A 22,909-nucleotide genomic window follows, 5' to 3' on the forward strand; every position below is an offset into this window, starting at 1 on the left:
CTCACTACCACTCCCTCCTCCCACCCCATCTGTCTATAGTCACATGTCCACACTTCTGCTTTGCAGAACGGTCCCTACGTTAGCTCGGCTACCATTGGCTACCGCCTGCTGTGTGGATCCTGACTTATCCAATAGGACGAGAGCATCAACCTGTGGGCGGGGCTATGAGGCAGCACTTTCCCTGGAGCAGAAAACCACTGACTCTGAATTAATCAGAGTAGACAGGAGGAGAGCAAAGCATCATGGGCCAAGCTGCATCTTCAGATAGTGAGAGAGAGGAGGATGGAGAGAAGGAGATATATCGGAGAAAGAAAGAGAGGGGGAGGGGGGGGAATTAGGAAAAATGGTTGGAGGAAGGATAAGAATAAATATGAATAGGAAGAAAAAATAAAAAGCTTGATGGAGAGCAGTGAGCCGAGAAAGCGCAAGCAACGTGCAGAGGCACGGGTGGAGGAATGGCGGGCTAAAAAAAAAAAACAGAGGGAGGGAGGAGGAAAAACATGATGCAGGCAGGAATTTGGAAATAGGAAGAAGAAAAAAAATGGTGGAGAAGTAGGTGGAAGGGAAGGTGATGTGACAATGTGAGTCTTTCTGGAACCGTCTGGCAGTAAACCGAGTGACTTCTGAGTCAGCAGCATTATGCCAAGCCACCACCTTAGTGTGTGAGTCTCTCTGTCTTTTTTTTTTTTGTATCCATCCCTGCCTCTAACAGCCATTAACCTCCCTGTTACTATTCCTGGCTGTGTCCTTTGCAGCATCTCTCTCCTCCCACCTGTCTTAAATCGATCTCTCGCTACTCAAAATCGAGCTTTCTATCTCTGGATCTCTCTCTCTCTCTGGTTTTCACTCAGTCACTAACAAACAGTAAAAGTAAATTAGCTTTCAGTCATTGCCTGCTTAGAGGAGAAAAGAACCTGTGTGAAGCTGGCCCCCCATGTCATCCAAAAATTATTATAAACACTGCTATTCATTTGTGCTACGTTTGTGCTATGTTTGTGCCGTAAAATTATCATTTGTGCTGTTAAGGGTTTTAAGTAATTCAACTTTACATTTTCTGGCCAGTGACATCACCCAGCCCCCCACTAATGTCCAAATCTCCCCAAAATGTTCTCAATCGTTTGTGCTGATTTGTGCCGTTAAAAGAAAAATTTGTGCTACTTTGGTTTTTACGTTATCAGGCTTTATTTGTTACACGGCTACTATTTGCGCTGCAAAGGCTTCTGACACCAGCCATCACTCCCATGAACGGGGCATTCTAAAACACTTAACGTGAAAAAGCTTAACGTGGACATGAACACTTAAGCCTTTCAAAAGAAAATAAACCGAAATCCAACGATTACAGAATTTATCTCACGTTAACGTTTTCTTCTTCACTGGTGCCTATGGCGAGGAAAAAGCTTAACGTGGTTTAATGTACCTAAACAACGATCAATCATCCCCAAATTTCTCTCTCATATTGTTCCTCATAACTACTGAAAACTGTCAAAAAATCTAACCCAAATTCCAATTATTATGGACGTTATCTGACATTAAGCATTGCTGCTTCACATTGTCATATTGCTCCTCATAACTACTGAAAACTGTCAAAAAATCTAACCCAAATTCCAATTATTATGGACGTTATCTGACATTAAGCATTTCTGCTTCACATTTTCAGCAGGGCAGCGGAGTGGCTGTGGGTTGACTCTCCACGGTTTTCATGGGCTTTATAAGTCCTAACATGAAAAGGCTTAACGTGGTTTAATGTACCTAAACAACGATCAATCATCACAAAATGTCTCTCTCATATTGCTCCTCATAACTACTGAAAACTGTCAAAAAATTGAACCCAAAGTCCAATTATTATGGACACTATCTGACATTAAGCGTTTCTGCTTCATTAAGGCTATTGTAAGGAAAGATGTCCCGTTCATGGTAGGGGTGGGTAAAAAAAAAATCAATACAGCATAGTATTGCGATATTTTCTGTGGCAATACTTGTGGTATACTATCGATACACAGACGCCAAGTATCGATCTATTATTATATATGTGTTGGTCAGTCTGTCTGCTTGACTATCCCATTTTGCATCAATAAAATTGAAGTGAGATGAACAAACAGAGAAATGTATATTTTATTTGATAAAACAGATGTTGACAAAGTTTCCTTATGGGGACATAATTTGAAATTTGGAAAATAAGGTAATAAATTGCAATATATCCCAGAATATTATATTATATATGTTTAAAATCGCAATAATATCATATCGTCACATCAATTTCGTGATGATATCGTATAATGAGACGCAAATAGTAGCCGTGTAACAAATAAAGCCTGATAACGTAAAAACCAAAGTAGCACACGTTTTTTTTGACAGCGCAAATCAGCACAAACGATTAAGACCATTTTGGGGAGATTTGGACATTAATGGGGGGCTGGGTGATGTCACTGGCCAGAAAATGTAAAGTTGAATTACTTAAAACCCTTAACAGCACAAATTATAATTTTTATGGCATAAACCAGCACAAACATAGCACAAAAAAATAGCAGTGTTTTTAATAATTTTTGGATGACGTGGGGGGGGGCCAACTTCACACAGGTGAGAAAAGAACATTGAATAATGACATGAAAGATAAAACACTCCAGGATTGTAAAACTCTGTTTAGGCTCACTAACAGCCATTTGTCCCCATGGTTCTATTTTTAAATCTTTTTCAGAAATCTTTGTGAAAGTGGACGCACATGCACAAGCCGCATCCCTGAGGTTATCCAACATTGCCAGAGTAGCCGTCACCACCCAACACCATTACACACAGCTGGATGTTTACCTGAGACTCGTAGGGCAGGAAGGCGATGTTGATCTCCGTCAGAGTCTTGATGGTTTTGGAAGCGCGGCTCTTCACCAGCTCATTGAAGAGAGGATCAGGGCAGGCTGGAAAGGTAAAATTGAGAAAAAGATTATTTGAATTAATAGCAGACATGTTCATACATAGAGGGATTCTGATTCATTGGTCCAGATAATATCTTCAAGAATTAATTTTCGACATATTTCATTGACCTTTGATGTTTGATAACTCATTCATCTAGTGACCTTTTTGGGAGACTAGCAGGGATGTAATGGAGGCTAAACGCACGTGAACGCTGTTTACGCACCTCCCGAAATTTGGAAATAGCGTTTACCTACCTCTTAATAGCCTATCGTTCCTAAGCATTCTAAATTGAGCTTATGTTGTTTTAGTTTCATATTGTTCATTATTAGTTTCATAGGTTGTTAAACCTAAGATGAAGTCTATCCATATTGCGCTGCATTATGGGACTGTCAGTGTTGACCAATCTCTTGCGTAGCCAGCAGGAAGCAGCAGACTGCATCAAAGATTCGTCAGTCACTAGCTACATCACGTCTCATGTAATGAATGCATTGTAAAAATGGATATCCGCCAGTTTTTTAAGCGCCATCAAGACAGCAGCACTCCTCCTGATGCCAGCAAACGGCCTCGGCTACAAGCCCAAAGTGAGGGAGCTCGGAAAACAGTACTAAACTTCATGTTTTGGAGGTTAATTTGGTTCGCGGTAGATTCATGCCATTGACTCAGCTAGCCACGGCGTTGATTAGGTTACCCCTTTCAGACACAAAGTTGCAAGTCAACTCTAGCCTGAAATAGAGTTTCATTTATCATAATTAGCTCACCAATAAAACAAAATCTAGAGTGCATGTCTTCACAACTAATGGTGGATGATGCTACATGGCTTTAAATATCAGACATAATAAAGTCCTTAGAGAAATAACTGGGCTAGTTTACTCTGACTGGCTACCATTTGAAATGATTGACAGGGGAGTCCCCCTCCCCCTTGCCCTTCTCGAAATGGTACTGGCACAGAGACAGTATTAAGTCAATTAACTTAAAGGTGTAGATAGGCTATAGCATTCAGACTGGATACCTAAACATTGAATGCATGCTAAATAATTTATTTTAATGGTTTGTCTGAAAGGGTTAGCCTATAGGCCTTATAATGTGACCGGCTACCTGAAAGGATGTGGTGTGCTAAGCTGTCTTTTCTCCATTTTAACTTCATTTTACAGACAGAGGGAGACAGACAATGATGCAGAGAACACAGAGAGAGGAGATATAGAGAGGAGGGAGATAGAGAGAGGAGATGAGGACAGAGGAAGCAAAGAGGTAAGACAAACAGAGAATGAAGAAACAGAGACAGGACAATTCGAGAGGGAATTCATGTATGAATTGAATAGTGATTGTGTGACCTATGAGGGAACAACCAGTGATACCCTTCGTACCATCAAATGATAGCCTATAAGCGATGTCATCAGGATACACATACACCAGTGACTGCGTTGTGGTCCACCTGATCACAGAATTTATAGTTTACCCACCTCTTTTTTTTTTTTTTTTTTTTACCACTACACCCCTGGAGACTAGGTTATGCTATTCTCACAAACAAAACTCCTCCATCAGTTGACAGGATGTAGTGACAGATTTGTATGTGAACACCAACCCACGTTACAAAGACATGTCTCTTACTCAGACATTTACAGTAAAAGGTAACTGTAGCATGTAACTGTTCCATAGCAGCGCCAAACTTTTAATTAAATGAAGCTCATCTCTCACCACTGTGCAATGCAATACTATACTAGAATACTAAAAAGCACAACAGCTTCAAAATATGTTTCTTAGGCACCACAAAATGAGAAATGAGAGAAAAACATTAAAAAAAACAAGAAAGGACTGTGATGACCTCTGTACACCGTTCATTAATCAAATGAACCAATTTAATTAAAGAAATACTGGTTTTGTTACAGCACCTAACTAAATCCTAAAACCCATTTCCTCCCAGCTCGCTGTTGATGCTTTGAAAAATAACTAATTAATGAACGGACAGTGAGCTGGGAGTAAACTGGGGAGATATGAAGATACTATTCGGTGCTCTAACAACAATGAGCGGTGTGCCTACGAATATATAAAAATGACAAGAAAGGAGTTTATCTAAGAAAGAAAAAGCTACACAGAGCTGAGAAAACAGCACTACCATTTTAACAATACAATAACAGATTATACAACGATAGGCTCTATCAATGAGACTCGCGGACAAGCGGCGTTTATTTCCCCAATCGTTTGTTTAAATAACTCAACACATTATAAATACACACATTAAAAGATGAACTGGAACTGTGGTAAGAGATTGCTGGCGTAACAAGCTCGCTGACCGCGCTCTCGCTCACATACACGGGCCATTTAGCTAGCAGGAAGAGGGGAGTTGCAGGCCCTGGAGCTCTGTCAGGGCAGCAGCGTTTGGTTGTCCATTAGCGCAAAAAACAGTGACTTTGCGCGGGTATGGAGTGCTGTGGGCTGCCGTGACGGAGCTCCAAGTACCTCATAGCAGGCCGGGGTCTGTGAAGGAAGGCAGGCCGGGCGACACACAGTCTTAACAAATTTGCAATTGGCCATCAATTTTCGTAAAACTGCCCATATTTGAGCTTTATATAGTTGATTTCTCGCAAAAAAAAAGTCTCAGAAGTGAATTTAATAACGAAATAGCCCGATAAACAATGTATAACTTTGCAGTGTCTGAAACATGAGACCTGCTGTCGAGTCTCCCATGTGTTTCTATGTAGTTTGCTCAAACCAATCAGCGCGTAGCTCATTCTGAATATTCATGAGCATACCATATTTGGAAGAAAAGGTCTTGTTCAAAATAGAGCCATATTCACAGGGTAGTTAAGGGCCTAATAAAATAGCATTCGGGCAATTTTCAGCCCAACCAATATTACATACCCTATTAGGAGACCTTAAGGAACAGTGTAAAATACCCTATATAATCATTCTATCACCCCTTTAAAAAGCACAGAACACATTCAAAATTCTGCAACGCAAATATGTGTTAAAACAAAAACTGTGTATTACATACAGTAATGCCTTCATGGACCTACTCACAGTCAGTGAAGAAAACATGGGCTCCCTTGTATTTAGCTGAATGAGGGTCTTTGAAGTCTGCGATGAGGGTGTGGACAGACTGAGGAGAGAGAAACAGGTAATCAGGGCCTCAGATTGTAGAGTTTATGTGAGTGTGTTGACTACAGTCTGTGTATCACTTGTCTTGTGTACACCTTAATTCACTGAAGCTTTATTGCCATGATGTTTTGATCAACTGATGTTGCCAAAGCCTTTACATTAACCACTTGGCAAGCAAATGACCACCAGCAAAATCTTTGCTCAACACGCCATGCCAAGAAAGCTTACAATAATTAGCCAAAGAGATCAAACATGAATACCAAACAGAACAAAACAAAGTGAAATACCTCCTTGGGAAAAATAATGCCATTGAAGCAACAACATATGGGAAACCAACACATAAAACTGTGCTGAGCTTCTTTGAAATATGACTCCTTTTAATTTTAATTAATGATTAGTTTGTAATTATTGATGTTTCTGGTTGGTATAACAAAATGTAAGAAAAACAATTAATTCTAGCAATGTGCAAACCATTTGTACTTTTTTCTGTATGTCAATGTGTATTAAGGATCCCATTTATGGTACATAGTGGACCTTCTACAACCTGCTTTGGTAATAATACTGTACTCAATTATGGTATTTACAATAAAGATAATTTGATGGGGGAGAGAGAGAGAGAGAGAGACAGAGGGAGAAACAGAGAGAGAGAGACAGAGAGCGAGCGAGAGAGCGAGAAGTGCGTATGTGTGGTTTGCCTCAGCTGAGTCAACACACAGACCGGCTGCCATAGACCCACGTCTGAATGCATGTCACTATGAATGAGAGAGAGAATGGGTACCTTCTCTGTGGGTGTAATCAGGTAAATGGCCTCCAGGCTGGGGAGAGGCTCTCGTCGCTTCAGGATGTCCTCCACAACTAGAGAAGCAGAAACAGACATGTGCATGTACACCGTTACAGAGGAACATGCACAGAGAGGAACATGCACAGACAAACAAACAATGGAGAGAATGTGATCATCGTCTCTTACTGGTGATGCCCTCTGTCATGATGTCTGTCATCTTGCAGCAGGACGACAACATCCTCATGCTCAGCTGGTCCACGATCAGTGCCTGGCAACAGGAAATAAGACCATAACTTTACAAAACATATTTTAATACTCACATGACATGCTGCCGAGAGTAAAACGGTCTCATTCAATTAAAGCTATACGTCCATTTTGTGAATTTGTTTTACTTGATGTTCACAGAGGATCATTTTTGGGGATCATTACAATCTTTAGCCTGCTCATGCTTTCAACTGACATCAGAAGTCTGTTTTGTTTTAATGTCCAACACTGTGAAAAACTAATCAAGCGAAACTCTCTGCAATCCCTTTAAATCGAGGCTTTAACTCTTGTGTTGGGTTCCTGTGACTACTGTATGACCTTAGTTATTCTGGTTTATTACACGGCTCTGTTGAATACTCAATTCTAAATTGGTCAATTAGGGCATTCTACGGTCTTTTATTTCTGAATAGCAGACCGCTGCTATGGACGCAGGTGTGATAATATACTCTGAAGGACCACTTCTAAATCAATACAATTTATTTAGTAAGCAGCCATGTAATAAGTGGGATAATGCAGAGCAAGCAGGTCATAAATGCGAATCAATTATTTTTTGGCCACTTTTGAGGTTCATGTATTCGCAATAATGACTCGCTTTACATTATCCCTTACTTGTCTATGACTTAAGCTACATTCTTTTCTTTTTACCTGCCTTATTGAAAGATGAAAAATGGATGAACATTTCAATCCCAATTCAAGCACTGCAACTAAGAAAATCAGTTGGGTTATCAAGGGACAAGGGCAGCAAATAAGTCATTTTTATTGCTGATTAAATCGGACAATTATTTAATCGATGAATTGTTTGGTCAGAAAATACTAAAAGAAAATGCCCATCACAGTTTAAACAGCTTGTTTTGTCCAACAAACCCAAAATATTCCGCTTACTTTCAGAGACTAAGAAAACCAGCAAATATTCGTATTTGAGAAGCTGCTCGTTTAGATTTTTAGCTTAAAAAAATAATTACTTAAAACTTGAATCAATGATCAAGGTTGTTGCCAATATATTTTTCTGTCGATTGACTCATCAATTAATCGAATAATTGTTTCAGCTCTAAACTCGACACACAAGATACTAATTTAAGCAAAAAAGAACTTCATAATGTCTGAATTGGCGGTTCTTAAATTATTGGACAGGGAGGAGGAACAGGTTAGCAGATTTTCTTTCCCAGAATGTACAGTGTAAAATATATATTAAATTAAACAAATACCCAAAGCTTTACAAACTATAGAAAAACAAGAAGAAGCTGCAGGCTTCACTTCACTGATCAGTTTGTCTGGGTGAGGACGTCTAAGTCATTGAAATATGATGCTGTATTTGATTCACAGCCCACACATCAGTGCTCTGCTCTCCGTTAGACCCAGGGTTTTGTTATTTCAGGGTGTACTCTTGTAACTGTGAACATCTTACCTTCCATTCTCCCTTCTTCTTCACCTTCTTGATGACATCATTCATAATCTCTGCAAAAGAAAAGAAACATCATCAGGAATCTGATGGGTGTGTATGTTTTAATGCAGTATGTAAACAGTGAATACTTGTACACAGACAGAGACACACAGACACACACGCACGCTTTTTCCCCACAGTAAAACAATCTCCACATTCACGCAACCTTCACTCTGTATTACCATCTGCATGTGTTAACAAGTATAGAGTAGAGAATTGAGTCAAAAACAAAATGCTTACTGTATTCATGCTTTGGTATTAGCTCACCTGACTCAAATTCAACTCAACAATAAAACCTACAGTGGAAACAACTAACCTTATCCGTCCCTACTGGTATATATTTAAAAATCCCATAATGATATTCGAACACTGGAGGACAACAGCAGCGAAAGGCAAATATAGCATCCAACAAGGTTAATGAGCACAGATCGTGTGTGCGCGCGCACACACACACACACACACACACACACACACACACACACACACACACACACACACACACACACACACACAACAATATATAACAGACTGTTGAGAAGGGATTCTGCTTTGTTTCTCAGTGATCTCAAAGATCCACAGAGGAAAGTAATCCTATCCACTGTAAAGTCACGGCACGATGGTCATGTTTATGCCATGCTACTGATATTAGCCTGATCACTGTGTCAACCATCTGCCCGCGATGTTAGGATAAATCCATTTAGGCTGAATTACTGTTTAACATCGTGCTGGATCGCTGTGAATATAAACCGCTAAGCTCTTCGGCCCTGGCTAAAACCTGAGGCCACACAGATACTGATGGATTATCACAGATTAAAAATGAATGAAGATTACAGAACACGTATCAAATAAAGACCAGGGATTTGTTCAACTCAGTCTGTGTTTTATTGCCTCTAAAACAACCAATGGAGAATTATTCCGGGTGATGAAGAAACCAGCTGCTGATTGGCTCTTTTCACAGCGAGAGGGAGGAGCTGAAGGCTAGGACAGATAGATAGGATGAATCAAACTGTGAGGGAGAGTTGACGAGAGAAAAGTGAGGCAAAGGTGCATACTGCTGGTGTTTTGAAATCAGCAATACATTAGTTACTGTAGTGTTGTCTGTTGGTGGGACCCGCCTATAGAGCTGGGCGATATGGAGAAAATCAAATATCACGATATTTTTGACCAAATACCTCGATATGGATATTGTGGCAATATTGTAGGGTTGACAATTGGTGCTTTCACAAAATATGCGCACAATGAGATTTTTGTTATGTTGATATAATATCTATGTGGGTAAAGGCAAATAATAGAACAGCTAGAACAGTCTGGTGTGTTCAGAAAATTACATTACTCTACTGTAATGCGGTAGAGTAATGTTTCTTCGCCCAGAACCTCGCCTCGGACTAGGGTGACACCAAGATCTGGCTACACCCTGCTACGCTCTGCGATTCCCTGCAATGTCCTGCTACGTCCTGCTGCGTCCTGCCGCATCCACTGCGTCCACCCATGCTCTGCTGTACCACGCTACATCCCGTAACGCCCTGCTGTCCCCGGCTATGACATAAACTACTACGACTACCATTGTAGTCACTGCTCCATTATCTTTATTGTGACTATTATTGCCACTGTTCATCATAACACCAACCTGCCCCGTCAGACACCGCCTACCAAGAGTCTGGGTCTGCCGAGGTTTCTTCCTAAAAGGGAGTTTCTCCTCGCCACTGTCGCAATAGCCACTGCTCATGCTTGCTCTTGGGGGAATTATTGGAATAGATGGGGCTTTGTAAATTATAGAGTGTGGTCTAGACCTACTCTATATGTAAACTGTCTCGAGATAACTCTTGTTATGATTTGATAGTATAAATAAAATTGAATTAATGCAGCCTTTAAAACCAGGAAAAGACAACACTTCTGTCATATCAGGATATTACTATATACAAAATTGAAGTCGATATCTCGCCTCATATATCGATATTGATATAATATTGATATATTGCCCAGCCCTACCCGCCTATCAACATGGTCAGCAGTTTTGACACACAGCTCATGGAGCTAATTACTTTAAAACCCTTGGCAGCCCAAAAGTGGTACTCCTTCTCCATAACTCAGTCAAATCTGAACACGCAGACATGATACACTACTTTCAGTGTAACTCACACTCTCAAAGATATTATCTTTTATGTCCATCACGAATAAACACAAATCCGCATAGAAGGAAAAAGACAACTTCAGATCTTGCCTGAATGATCACATTTTTAAGTTTTCTTCAGTATCAAAGTATTGTAGTTGTCTGTACATCCATGGGTACACTGCAAAAATAAACTGCTATTCAGCATAATTGTAACGGACAAATATAGGATAAAAAATGCCTTGACTAAATGTCAATTCTATCTCAAGACTAATTCAAATGATATTGCCTGTTTACATCAAAACCATCACCTCAAAATGTAGAGGTATGACAAATAACAGTAGGTGTGACAAAATTCATTGATATTTTTTTTTTATATTTCTCTATCAACATGGGCGCTCATGAGTGTTGTCTTTATTTTGTTGGAAGAGGGGCCCACAGTGTCAGACTATTAAAAAATAACTGATGGAAGGAATGAAGGATAGGATGAGAGAAAGGAAAGAAGGATAGATGAGATATAAGGAAGGATAGAGACAGATCAATACAAACCTTCAGTTATGTATGTAAATATATAGCTAATATTTTTGTTGTTAAAAAACTACAGAATGGGCCTTTAAAAGCAGCATACGCACTACGACTGACTGGAATTTGACCGAGTGAATCCAGAAACGCAGCCAGACCCCGGCCTGCACCTCCTGTGAGGCAGAGGAGCTGTATCTGACCTCCTGTGGGACGGGTGATCTTGGAATAGTACGAATATTATTCTTACTGAATGACAGAGACATTCCCTGACTCGGCTTCAGTCTATTTCCAGCATCTTCTCTGTCTCGTTCTGGAAGCTGCCGTGCAGCACAACAGCAGAATCAACTGATACAAACCAAAGCAATAAAAACAAAAACTGGCGCACATGGGCTTTTTCTTTTATCAAGAACAGAGTACTTTGTCTTTGGCGCTGCTGACGAATCTGTGCTAAATGCTCAAAGTAACAGTTGTAAAATCAAAGCTGGTTCACGGTTATTCCTAAAAAGTCGAGAAGTTGTTTTTCATCCAGCAGCGGCTTCAGGATGAGACAAACAAAGACGCAGCGGTTATATCCGTCACTCGTTTGCCCTTTTCCTCTGCTGCAGCTGATGCGTTTCCTTTTGTTCTGTGCTGCAGCATTTGTCTGATAAAGGGTTTCTGATAAAAGTAGCTCCAGTCACAGAACTGATATATCTAGTGTATTAGTATAAACTACTGTTTTTTTTTTAAGTGATTTTCTTATGTTTCAAGATTTCAGACTGCTCAAAAAAAAAAAAAAAAAAAGTCTCTCACACATTAATGTTGATAAAAAAAATAAAACATTCACATTACATATTGTATTAAATCGTCTTCTAAAGGTGAACCAAGGAGCAAAAACACAGCTTTTGTAATCCATCTGAGTCAATTAAGGGGTATAGTTGAGGAAAAACAAAAAAAGTCCAATTAAAATGGTTATCGACACATATTTAGTCCGGGGGATTATGTATATAAAGATTACTATTTTTATATAAACAATAAATCAAATGATCAAAACATGGCATTTGTGGAGACAGACGGAGAATTATGAGCCGGTTCTGCAGTTCCACTCGGCTCAACAGAGCATTTTTAGCATCTTTTAGCCATTAGTTGTGGGTTCATGGTCAACAAACTCCACTCTCATTAATCCCGCAGCCATTTTCGGCAAATAAACTCTGACAAACTCACTGTACATTACTTGTCCAGAACCAACATGCAAAGGTGGTGACTAACTGGTGAAGAAAATGGAGCATTTAGTAGTTAAAGAGCAAGATATTTTTCTCAGGAGATGGTGGAGACCAAACTAAAGCAAACACGAGAGGGGACATTGTACTTTCATTCATCCTGTGGACACAAACACAAATCAGAATGAATGCTAGTGTTGCTTCATGTCAGCTGGATGTGCAAATAGGTAACTGTTTGCCAACATGTAGCTTTTTAAGGTGACAATATGTCAATATTGTGTTTTCAGCTTGTTCCACTGCCTCCAAGCGGCTAAAAATACATTTAATGCAGCTTTAACGTGCATTTGAGTACAGAATTCTGAACTATTTTAAAGCCCCATACACATTCCCAATATAGCCTACTCCTGTAAGGAAAAAATAAAACTGGAATTTTAGATGATGACATATTTGTAATATGTGTTTTATATTTCTTGTTTAATAGACTGGCTTAATAGAGTCTAACTTAAGAAAGTGTGTAAACTCTTCCACTCAAACTATTTTTCTTGTCTTCAGAAAATAAGATTAAAATGGATCCTTTTCATATTTAATATATATTTTTTAGTTTTGTTGAAGACATTGTAGGTTTTTAGGGTGAACTGGATGGAAAACATATTGTGACGCTATATTTACAAAGCTATTTCCTCACTCCTCTCTTTTATCTCCTGTGTTGACCTATACTGAGTCATGTGAATAAGGAATAATAAAGTGGAAGCAGCACACTTGCGTCACTGATGACTGAAAATGAACATCCAAATCACGTCAGGAGGAGACAGCACTGTGGATTTTTCCTTTCTAACCTCCTGATAGCGCCACAACAATACAGGAACGCACCAGTCAGACAGAAGGGACCTGAAAAAACAGTGCAACAGCTGTGTCAACCTAACAGGCAGAGGGGCACGCACGCACGCACGCACACACACACACACACACACACACACACACACACACACACACACACACACACACACACACACACACACACACACACACACACACACACACACACACACACACACACACACACACACACACACACACACACACGCCTCATAATCTTTCACATCCAGTGTAACAGGATACACTTCCTCATGGCAGACGAAAACAAAGACATATCAAAGGTATAAACGTTTTTTGTCACACAAAACTTAAAAAAAAAAAGTAACTAGTAAAAAAATGCAAAACACGTATTAGGCTCTCACGTATCAACTGCAAAACATTAGATTGAATATATATATATATATATATATATATATATATATATATATATAAAAAGCAGTTTTTGACAAAACCAGACAAACTGACCACACTCTGTGGGTACTAAATGCAAATAACATAATTTTGCCACAGTAAAAAACAAGTGTGATGCACTACATGATATTGCTAACTGGGTCAGCTCTGACTACACATTATGCGGCTGACAGTTTCTCCCTTTGTCTTGTGGTTATCTCCCCTTCAGGGACTTTCACCTACGAGGACATGACCCATTTTTTTCCTCTGGATCTCAGCTTCACAGCAGCATCACTGCTGAGAGAATCTGACACGGCTGATCTCAAAGAGACAGGAAGACATTTTTAGCAGGGCTCCCACTGAAACACAACAGCAGCCTTCACTGATCTTCAGTTCAGAGACTTTAAGTGTGTGTGAGAAAAGCACTTGAAGCTTCACTTGTAGGCTCTCAACTTAATAAAAAGCAAATGTAAAAAAAATATAAACAATTAAAGAACACATGAAGCCAGGTGTCCACCATAGTTAATAAGAATAAAACCATGCCATATACAGAATAAGTGATGATGCTTGATCAGGTGCTATTGCCATATAGGAGGCAAATAACAAATATTGATAACTAAAATATTTACATACTGTTCATATCTTAAATAGATTACATTATACTGTTGGACGTATTTTATCATTTTTTTTAATTTGCACAAAATATGACAACATTCCCCCGTTGGATAGGAGAAAATGTACTTCGTTGATAACAAATACAATAGTCTGACAGCACATATCAACGGAAGCTGGAAATCCTTGTTTTGGTGGAACATGTGCACGTAGCGAGGCGAGCTCTGGTATTAAAATGGCTGTCGAGTGTGTGATGAGAATGTCACTCAATAAAAAAGATTAATATAATTTGATTGTTGATTCTAGCCCGGAGAATGTTACCAGAATTGACCGGAGTTTAGAATGGCAACACAAAGAAAGCCCAGGGTGAGCGACATCAGGTCGAAATGAGAGACATCCGGCGGAACCCCCGGCGGCACCGGACCAATCCCGTAAATGAAACGTTCTCAACTCTAGTTATTATTTTTTCAACCAAACGATCAATTGTAGAAAATAATTAACTCACAACTAATACATTAGTTAGTTGCATCTCTTATTGAAATGGTGATCAATTTGTTTTGTAGTCAGTTTAACTCATGGTGAGAGTCAAAGTGTAATGTACCATTAAACATCACACGCTGTGGTTCCCTGCAGTTTAATATATCTTATGCACTGTTTAAATTGTTTCAAAAATACAAGAAACATGGAAAAGAGCATAAGAGTAAAAATCTTGAAACCCAGAGCTGGTCTGCTTTTATGGGTCCATATTAGTCTGGAGCCTGGTCAAACAGGCCTGCAGCTCCATAGCACCCTAACCTAAGTTGGTTGTGAGAAAAGCAGAACAGGATCGTGAGTTTGTAGTCTCTCTGGCCTCCAACATCCATCTAGTCAGAGATCAGAAATGATGCAGGTTAAGAAGGTGCAGGTCACCCAGCCAAAACAGGAAATTGGACTAATGTGAGGAGCCTTTTCCCATGACCTGCACCAATGGGTGATGTGGGATGATGTACAAGAGCAAGGGAAAGGCAGCGTCATGAGTCCTGAGCACAGAGACCCCTCTGTACATGTATCTGTAGGTTTTTGTTGACAGTCGCTTTGGTGGCATGTCTGATTCCAACCAGTTTACAGTGTGATCAGACAGTAACTCCATCATGTCCTGCTCTTCTTAACGGACTGAATTTCGATGTTTAGCCTATACTTTTAAGACTTGCCCAAGCTGATGCGGTTTCCGCAGTCATATGAGCACACCTGGAGGTTTGCACTGAAGTATGACGGCTTCTTTCCTTCCCTTTGTTCTCTTCTGACTAAATACAGTGCCTTGCGAAAGTATTCGGCCCCCTTGAACTTTTCGACCTTTTGCCACATTTCAGGCCTCAAACATAAAGATATAAAACTGTAATTTTTTGTGAAGAATCAACAACAAGTGGGACACAATCATGAAGTGGAACGAAATTTATTGGATATTTCAAACCTTTTAAACAAATAAAAAACTGAAATATTGGGCGTGCAAAATTATTCAGCCCCCTTAAGTTAATACTTTGTAGCGCCACCTTTTGCTGCGATTACAGCTGTAAGTCGCTTGGGGTATGTCTCTATCAGTTTTGCACATCGAGAGACTGAGACTTTTGCCCATTCCTCCTTGCAAAACAGCTCGAGCTCAGTGAGGTTGGATGGAGAGCGTTTGTGAACAGCAGTTTTCCGTTCTTTCCACAGATTCTCGATTGGATTCAGGTCTGGACTTTGACTTGGCCATTCTAACACCTGGATATGTTTATTTGTGAACCATTCCATTGTAGATTTTGCTTTATGTTTTGGATCATTGTCTTGTTGGAAGACAAATCTCCATCCCAGTCTCAGGTCTTTTGCAGACTCCATCAGGTTTTCTTCCAGAATGGTCCTGTATTTGGCTCCATCCATCTTCCCATCAATTTTAACCATCTTCCCTGTCCCTGCTGAAGAAAAGCAGGCCCAAACCATGATGCTGCCACCACCATGTTTAGTGGGGATGGTGTGTTCAGGGTGATGAGCTGTGTTGCTTTTACGCCAAACATAACGTTTTGCATTGTTGCCAAAAAGTTCGATTTTGGTTTCATCTGACCACAGCACCTTCTTCCACGTGTTTGGTGTGTCTCCCAGGTGGCTTTTGGCAAACTTTAAACGACACTTTTTATGGATATCTTTAAGAAATGGTTTTCTTCTTGCAACTCTTCCATAAAGGCCAGATTTGTGCAGTATACGACTGATTGTTGTCCTATGGACAGAGTCTCCCACCTCAGCTGTAGATCTCTGCAGTTCATCCAGAGTGATCATGGGCCTCTTGGCTGCATCTCTGATCAGTCTTCTCATTGTATGAGCTGAAAGTTTAGAGGGACGGCCGAGTCTTCGTAGATTTGTAGTGGTCTGATACTCCTTCCATTTCAATATTATCGCCGCACAGTGCTCCTTGTTTAAAGCTTGGGAAATCTTTTGGTATCCAATCCGCTTTAAACTTCTCCACAACAGTATCTCGGACCTGCCTGGTGTGTTCCTTGTTCTTCATGATGCTCTCTGCGCTTTAAACGGACCTCTGAGACTATCACAGAGCAGGTGCATTTATACGGAGACTTGATTACACACAGCTGGATTCTATTTATCATCATTAGTCATTTAGGTCAACATTGGATCATTCAGAGATCCTCACTGAACTTCTGGAGAGGGTTTGCTGCACTGAAAGTAAAGGGGCTGAATAATTTTGCACGCCCACTTTTTCAGTTTTTTATTTGTTAAAAAAGTTTGAAATAGCCAATGAATTTTTTTTCCACTTCATAATTGGGACCCACTTGTTGTTGATTCTTCACAAAAAATTACAGTTTTATATCTTTATGTTTGAGGCCTGAAATGTGGCAAAAGGTCGAAACGTTCAAGGGGGCCGAATACTTTCGCAAGGCACTGTATATAATTATAATGAATCATAACTCAAATGTTATTTGGGTCCAACTTTGCTGTGATCAGGGTTCTTGCACATTTTCCATTTCAAAAGGTCATACTTTTCCATGTTAAGACGGATACAAATCTGCCCGAGACAACAGATTAGCTAACACTAATTATTTGAAATTAGGTCAGAGAGACACTGGAGTATAACGTGTATGATGCTATGCATCATACCATAAATTCAACTAATCAATGATGACATTTGTTGGCAACTATTGTTTGAATCGATTATTTGTTGCAGCCATACAGACCAGTTGACTACTTCTACCAGTGGATGATGTGAACAGTGGTCCGCAAGTCAAAGTATTAGCTTTTTTTTTATATATATATATATATTTTTAGCTAGATTTACAGCAGTTCATTTGTTGACACTTTACATTCTTCAGTTTGTATTTCACAAGCAAATTGCCACTTTACATGCCCTTAAAAAAATGTTGCACAGAATAACTCTTAGGTATTGAGGTCAATGCCAACCAGCTGACTAATCTATGACTACTTTACAAGACCTAGTGTTTTGAAACTCCTACTGGACGCCCCCAGTTAGAATTATTTTAGTAGGTATAATATCACCTAACTGTTCTTTTCAGATGAGAAGACATCTTTTGCATTTTCAAAACATTTGGCACATCTTTGTTTTTATGTTTATGATTATATTTAAAAAGGAACATAGAGAGCCAAGGAGGACAGTGATTTTAAAGTAGTAAGAAAAGGGGCATTGCTTATTTTGTCTAAAACAAATATTTGAATGACTCATCCTGCACTGTGGGGTGTATACATTCATAAATCCAATCAAATGTAATTTGTGGCAACCAGCTAACTGTTACCATCAAGACACACAGTTTACTTCCTTAGCTTGTCTGTAGTCATAGAGCATGGGTGCGTCTTTGGAGGGGTGCATTTGGATGCAGCTCAGTAAAAACTGTTCAGATGTCCAGAAGATAGTGATTGCAGTCTAAATGTCTTCTCCTTCGTCCTCCACCTACTGATCTAATAATGCAGGTGAGGAAGGTGTGCCTGGAGGGTAACCGTGCTCTTCAGCTCCCAATCCTTGGAATTTTCCAGAGACTCCACACTCACTACAGCACACACATTATAAGTGATCAAATACAATCCCTGAATGATTTAATCAAATCTCTCTCTTAACTATAACCCAAATATTCCATTTAGATTGAAAATGCTCTAATTGCCCTTTCACTGTGATTTAAAATGTAATTTCAATGTTTTTCAAGCCTAACCCTATTTCCCCATGTTTTTGTGTCTAAGTGACGGATGGGAACAACAATTTTTGAAATTGGGCCAGTATTTAGCAAGACCGCTGCAATGTAATGTTAATGGGCAATTGCGCACCTTCAATTTACGTCTACTAAAAGTGCTCGTTTTGGCACCAACATGCTCAGATTATTATAATATTATATATATATATATATATATTAATATTATAAGTGTCAACATTATGGAAAGGAAACCTACAGAGATTGACCTTTTTGTTGAAGAGTGGGATCCTTTTTGTTCAACATGAAACAGACCCGAAATCGCTATCGCCAAACCCGCCAGACTGGTGACCAAATAGCCAGAGTGGTTACATTGCAGCCTGTATCACGGCAGCAGCGTTCTTGCTCAATACTGGACTCATTTCAAAAAATCTTGTTCCCATTTGTCACTTAGACACAAAACGCCACTTACGCCACTTTACCCACTTAGTCATTATAACCACGGTAGTGATGATTTATCAAACATCTCATTGTGTTAATATTTAGCGAAAGCACCAATATTCATACTAGAGGTGTGAATCTTCACTGATGTCCCGATTCGATTACGATTACCATGTCAGCGATTCCATATCTCGATGCATCACAATGCATCAGGTACATTTTTCTATTAAAGCCATATAGGATATTTGACTTGACAGCATGCATTAAGATACTGTATAGTTCAATATAATACAGTTTTCTATATTACTTCATATGGTTATGTTTTCATCCTTAAAAAAGTTGTAAGATATAAACAATCTTTTTTATGGCCGGAAAATTAACGAGCGACATTATTGCGTTATAATCTATTATGGTCGGCCACTGCATCGATGCAGCATAGTCCATGTCCGCATCCCGATGCATCGATTATTTGATTAATTTCAACACCTCTAATTCCAACCTACAATATCGCATATCGATAGAGTTATTTGGTCAAAAGATAGTGTAACTTGATTTATTCCATAGCGCCCAGCTCTAAATTCAAGCGGTGTTTACATTGCCTTGTTTTTAGCACTCTAAAGAAACTAACTAGAGATGGATTTAAGTGAAGCTGGGAAAGAGAACCCCAGGGTGCTGAAGATGGCAACCAGTATATAATACTGTAGACTGTAGGAAAGCAAGTGATCCACTGTGATGTACCAGCCTGGCTAGAGCTCTGTCTGAAGCTCTGAGTGCCCTGCAGTCTCCTCCAATGTACTGTACAGCAGTTACAGTTACAATTAATGTACAGCATAAAAGCCTGAACCAATATCATTTTGCATATGAAAATCATCTTACAGTTAAAATAACAACTTGACACATGGGACCAGAGCATCATGGCTGGCGTGACTTGGCTTTCGTACTGCACCAATCCTATCAAGTAGATATTTCTGTAACGCCGTTATAAAAATGTCTCCACTGTGTGTGTGTGTGTGTGTGTGTGTGTGTGTGTGTGTGTGTGTGTGTGTGTGTGTGTGTGTGTGTGTGTGTGTGTGTGTGTGTGTGTGTGTGTGTAAAACGCAAAAAAAGGATGAGCAAGCAGTCACATGCTGCTGAGGAAGAGTGGGAGGAAGAGGATGTCTGCCAGATCTGACACTCTATCACTCTTCTTCAGTGAAAGAGAACGGGAATTCATCAAGATTATGAGCCACTGTAACCATGAATTACAGAGCTCTATTTCAGCCAGCCCTTCATGCTCTGTAACACTGATGACTGATGACATTTCGGCATGGATTTATTTGGGAGTGTGTGTTTGTGTGTGTTTTACAGAGGCCCTGGGCTGCAAGCACTGCGTCACACACTGAACCCAGACAAGTGTGTGATGCACTGCTTCAGTGCTGCTTCCAAGGTCAGATGAAAGCTGTGTGTGCGTGCGTGCGTGCGTGCGTGTGTTTGTGTGTCCTTCTCTGTTTCACCTTTCTCTTCTTCTACAAAGCCTTACACGGAGAGGAGTGCTTCCAGATACTTCCGAATAAGAGTGAGCCGACTCATCACGACCAATCAGACACTTAAAGGAATAGTTCAACATTTTGGGAAATGCACTTATTTCTTTCTTTCCAAGACATCTGTGTGTTACAGTAGTACGTAGCTAGATTTAGGATACGATTAACCAAGCTTAGCATAAAGACTGTACAAAGGTGAAAACAGCTCGCCTGGATCTATCCAAATACACCATACTATCATCACCTCTAAAACCCACTAATCAACACGTCGACTCCCATTTTTTTATTCCGGGAATAAAGTGAAATGCAAAAACTACAATTTATAGTTTAAGGGGGAGCTAAACTAGCCTGGCTCCGCTACTCCGTACTTCCGCTCAATTTTCATTTTCCTTCAGTACTCCGCATGGGTTCGCGGCATAGTCTTGGGTTTTCTCCGTTCAAATTTTTGGCGGTCCAATCAGCGAACAGAGGGAGTGGCTAAGAACGATGACGTCGAGGCCGTGCGCTAGAGTTGCGGCGGGGAAAGATGTGAGCGAAGCCATTCGGTCCATTGTGGCAACGCTGCCGAATATCCAGAAGTTAAAGCCCGAGCAAGAACAATCTTTGCTGAGTTGCGTTGGTGGCCATGATGTTGTGGCCCTCCTCCCCACGGGGCTTCGGGAAAAGTTAGATTTTCCAGCTCACTCTGTTAGTGGTGAAGGAGGTGGCTAACGCTAGCGATGCTAACGCTAAATATAAGCCTAGACTGTCTCCCCTCTTGTTGCACATGCGCATGACATACGTCACGACCAAACGTTAGCGATTGGTTATGGCAGATCCAGAGTGGCTCTGGGCAGATCCAATAGTTTTAAACTTCAACAGAGTACCCGCCTTCAAGGAAGTTAACACTTGTAAATGGAGAGTGGCCAGACTCTCTGTGCAAATGAAATGTCCCAGAGTCTGGTAGGACAAGGCTAGAGTTAAACCATATGTTGGAGCTATTCAGATTATCCATCTGCTCAGTACTGCAGAGTCTCCAGCTGTAGTGCAGGTTCCCTGATACAATCGGTAATCACAGGTTTTGATTCTGTTCTCTGTACAGGAACAACGATACCAAACCTGGTAACCTCACTGTGACACCAAAACTCCGGGAAGCTGCATAGCCACTGCGCCTGGCTTTTGTTTGCCAAGAAATTGAACTTTGGACAGAGCCAGGCTTGCTGTTCACCCTACTTCCAGTCTATATGCTAAGCTAGGCTAGCCACATCCTGACACCAGCTCTGGCTTTACCGCACAGACATGACCATCGTATTAATGTATCTTATTCTCAGCAAGACAAATAGGCATATTTCACAAAATGTCACACTAGTACTTAAATGTTTTCAAAGTATGGCAACAAGAAAATTGCAAATGTGTACTGTTCAGCCCTGCACTGAACAGTATGCATTTATTGTAGCCTAATTACCAAAATATAACCATAGTATATGGCGTTAATTCCATTCTAACAGTGTATAATCGCAAGGAATTGGGACAAACTAAGTGTTTGACAAAACAAGAAAAAAACAGGTACATACTAACAGTTTAGCTCTACCTCTGCAGTCATAAACTTATCGTTAACATGCGAGAACAGAAACAACGCAAATCACTTATTGTTGCAGGTGTGATACGCCATTTCAATTTTTGGATTACAGCTGGCAGATTACAGCACTCTGATCATCTGATCAGCTGACTGATTAATAAAGTGATCAAAATGCCAAAATCAGAAAGTAAGAAAATGTGGTAACACCTTCTGGAACGCGTATTCACTACATTAACTGGTTGCCTTTTAGCATGCTTGTTAGTATCTTAGCCTATAGGCCATTTATTAGTCATTATGTCTTAATGCTTTATTCTGCAACTACTAGGCCATTAACTAAGAGTTTTCACTCAATAACATCCTAATTACTGCTTATTGACAGTAAGTAGGCTACATGAATTATGACCTTGATATGCTTTGCTGAGTATGAGCCTTATAAGGTGGTAGTGCCACAATAATAATCAGTCTCCCTTAATAAATATGGTCTATTCTTATGTAACAAAACTGTAAGTGTTAGTGTCCTAATAACTCTAAATTATGGCTTTCTAACTCAGAATGTTCCCCATTCTTAAGTGAGGTTTTGCTCATAACTACATCACTTGGTCATGCAGAAAAAGTGTTTTTTTGTGACTAATAAAGAGCCTACATGCTGCATACTAATAAGCAACTAGTTAACGGTGAAAATTCCTACCTTAATATAAATGTTACTGAAAATTGATGTTCAGGGTGGAATCTAACTTTAAACAGTGGAAGACGGTGACCATGTAATTGCAATGTCAGGCTGTTCCTTGTCTGGGTCAACATTAAGTCACAAGAGGCCTCTTCAGAAATACAAGGAGTGGAATGAACGTGTGCACAATATATCGTAAGGAGATCCAGTACAACAGCCCTATATGCAGTACATTGTTAAGTGTCCACCCCCTGAATGTTAAATACAGAATATCCTTTCTTTTAATCACAGGGCTGTAATTTACAAAAAGAACCGCTGTGCTCCCTCAGTTTCATCAACCTGAGTGCCTGCATATAGTTTTTCAT

The 22,909-nt window shown here is 39.9% G+C and overlaps 1 protein-coding gene across 3 annotated transcripts in view; it reads right to left on the minus strand.

The window, feature by feature from the left end:
* stxbp1a (syntaxin binding protein 1a) overlaps positions 1-22,909 on the minus strand; it is an 84,501-nt gene that overhangs the window by 17,735 nt on the left and 43,857 nt on the right. For all 3 annotated transcript variants that reach the window (XM_039780586.1, XM_039780585.1, XM_039780584.1), the window contains exons 2-6: positions 8,454-8,503; positions 6,971-7,052; positions 6,782-6,858; positions 5,926-6,004; positions 2,806-2,909 (exon numbers count right to left, since the gene is read on the minus strand). In XM_039780586.1, coding sequence (XP_039636520.1) covers positions 2,806-2,909; positions 5,926-6,004; positions 6,782-6,858; positions 6,971-7,052; positions 8,454-8,498 — 387 coding nt within the window. In that variant the 5' untranslated portion in view covers positions 8,499-8,503. The remainder of the gene's footprint in view (positions 1-2,805; positions 2,910-5,925; positions 6,005-6,781; positions 6,859-6,970; positions 7,053-8,453; positions 8,504-22,909) is intronic.

Source organism: Perca fluviatilis, chromosome 17 (genome assembly GCF_010015445.1).
Source record: "Perca fluviatilis chromosome 17, GENO_Pfluv_1.0, whole genome shotgun sequence".
NCBI lineage: Eukaryota > Metazoa > Chordata > Actinopteri > Perciformes > Percidae > Perca > Perca fluviatilis.